The sequence below is a fragment of the Pinus tabuliformis genome, chromosome 8 (genome assembly GCF_031772625.1).
Source record: "Pinus tabuliformis cultivar Carrire ecotype Pingquan chromosome 8, CPIR1, whole genome shotgun sequence".
NCBI classification, from domain to species: Eukaryota; Viridiplantae; Streptophyta; class Pinopsida; order Pinales; family Pinaceae; genus Pinus; species Pinus tabuliformis.
This window is the reverse complement of record NC_142294.1, coordinates 1217741739-1217742855: the sequence shown is the minus strand read 5'-3', so window position 1 is coordinate 1217742855 and position 1117 is coordinate 1217741739. Positions and strand designations below refer to the sequence as shown.

The 1117-nt window shown below is 34.7% G+C and overlaps 1 protein-coding gene across 1 annotated transcript; it reads right to left on the bottom strand.

Moving 5' to 3' along the window:
- Window positions 1–332: 332 nt before the first annotated feature.
- Window positions 333–1117, bottom strand: LOC149239772 (chromatin modification-related protein EAF1 B-like). The gene is made up of 3 exons (XM_089367188.1): window positions 891–1117; window positions 624–746; window positions 333–471 (listed from the first exon to the last, which is right to left on the bottom strand). The coding sequence occupies exons 1-3, from the start codon at window positions 1053–1055 to the stop codon at window positions 424–426; spliced, it is 336 nt and encodes a 111-aa protein (XP_089223314.1). The 5' UTR covers window positions 1056–1117; the 3' UTR covers window positions 333–423.

The window sequence follows — 1117 nt, the reverse complement described above, 5'->3', positions numbered from 1 at the left end:
AAAAAATATAACTGATTTATGTCTGCCCCTTCATATTTAATTAAGAAATTATAAAAGCAACATTTATTTCTCTACCCTACTTCATTTCCCTTTCATGCCTTTCATTGAAGAAAAGCTAATAGAAAAAAAATTGTGAATTACATAAAAGTTCAGTCAAGTTTGCAATCTTGATTTCCTTTTCATACATTTAGATTGAACAAAAGCTGGATAAAATAATTGATAAAACTTTAGCCATATATGTGATCCTGCACTAAAGTTCAGTGAATAATGCAATCCAGAACAGAGTTATCACCATTTGGTTCCTTTTGTGACACCAGTGGAAGTGTCTCTACTTCATGCCAAAACTTCATGACAACAGCTGTTTTTTCTTTGCTTCTAGTACAGGTCCTTTGTCCAAAAAGTTTCCATGACCTGTCCCTTAAGCTACCAACGACTTAATTCAAAAGCTACAGCGGTATTCCAAAGCCTTTCCTGCATAGAACAAAGGCAGACATATAAAGTAATATAACACAAACATAAATAATGTTGTTATTTACACAATACTGTGAAGGTATTTACATTTGGCTATAAACAAAGTCAAAAAATCAATACAGAAAGCAGAAAATCATTGCCACTGCATGAACCTGCATGAAATCATTAGCCATCCAAGACGTTTCCTCAAGGACAAAATCCCAATGAGATTTCCTTCGTGGAGGCTCCAGAAAAGGTTTTGAATTAGCAGATTCTGTGTTCTTTCTCAGTCTAGCCTGCATGTCAAGCAAATTTGGCATTAAAACAATATTTCACGGCACAGCTAACAATGCTGAGATAGAGTAGTCTCCTATAGAATGAATATATTAAATATCTATTAAAAAGTTTGAAAGCATTTAACCATAAACCTCTGTACTTACTTTGATCAATTTGGCCTCTTCCAAAATGATATCTTCATGTGCTCTTTTTGCTGCAGCCGATAAGTTTGAATTCTTCTCCATTTCCAAAGGAAGAGCAACTCCTGGGTATTTACTACTCACAATACCAGATAAGATGGTAACTTTTGATTGTGGAAGCATAGACATTTTTTGGGAACTAGATATGCCACCCGCTTGACTCTCAACCTCCTTTTCTAGTACAAAAGAGG

Excerpts from the sequence above, each read along its gene's own strand:
- LOC149239772 (XM_089367188.1), bottom strand. The coding sequence starts at position 1,055 with ATGTCTATGCTTCCACAATCAAAAGTTACCATCTTATCTGGTATTGTG. Across the intron at positions 747-890 it reads AAGAGGCCAAATTGATCAAA|GCTAGACTGAGAAAGAACAC; the intron begins GTAAGTACAGAG and ends CTTGACATGCAG. Across the intron at positions 472-623 it reads TGGCTAATGATTTCATGCAG|GAAAGGCTTTGGAATACCGC; the intron begins GTTCATGCAGTG and ends TGTTCTATGCAG.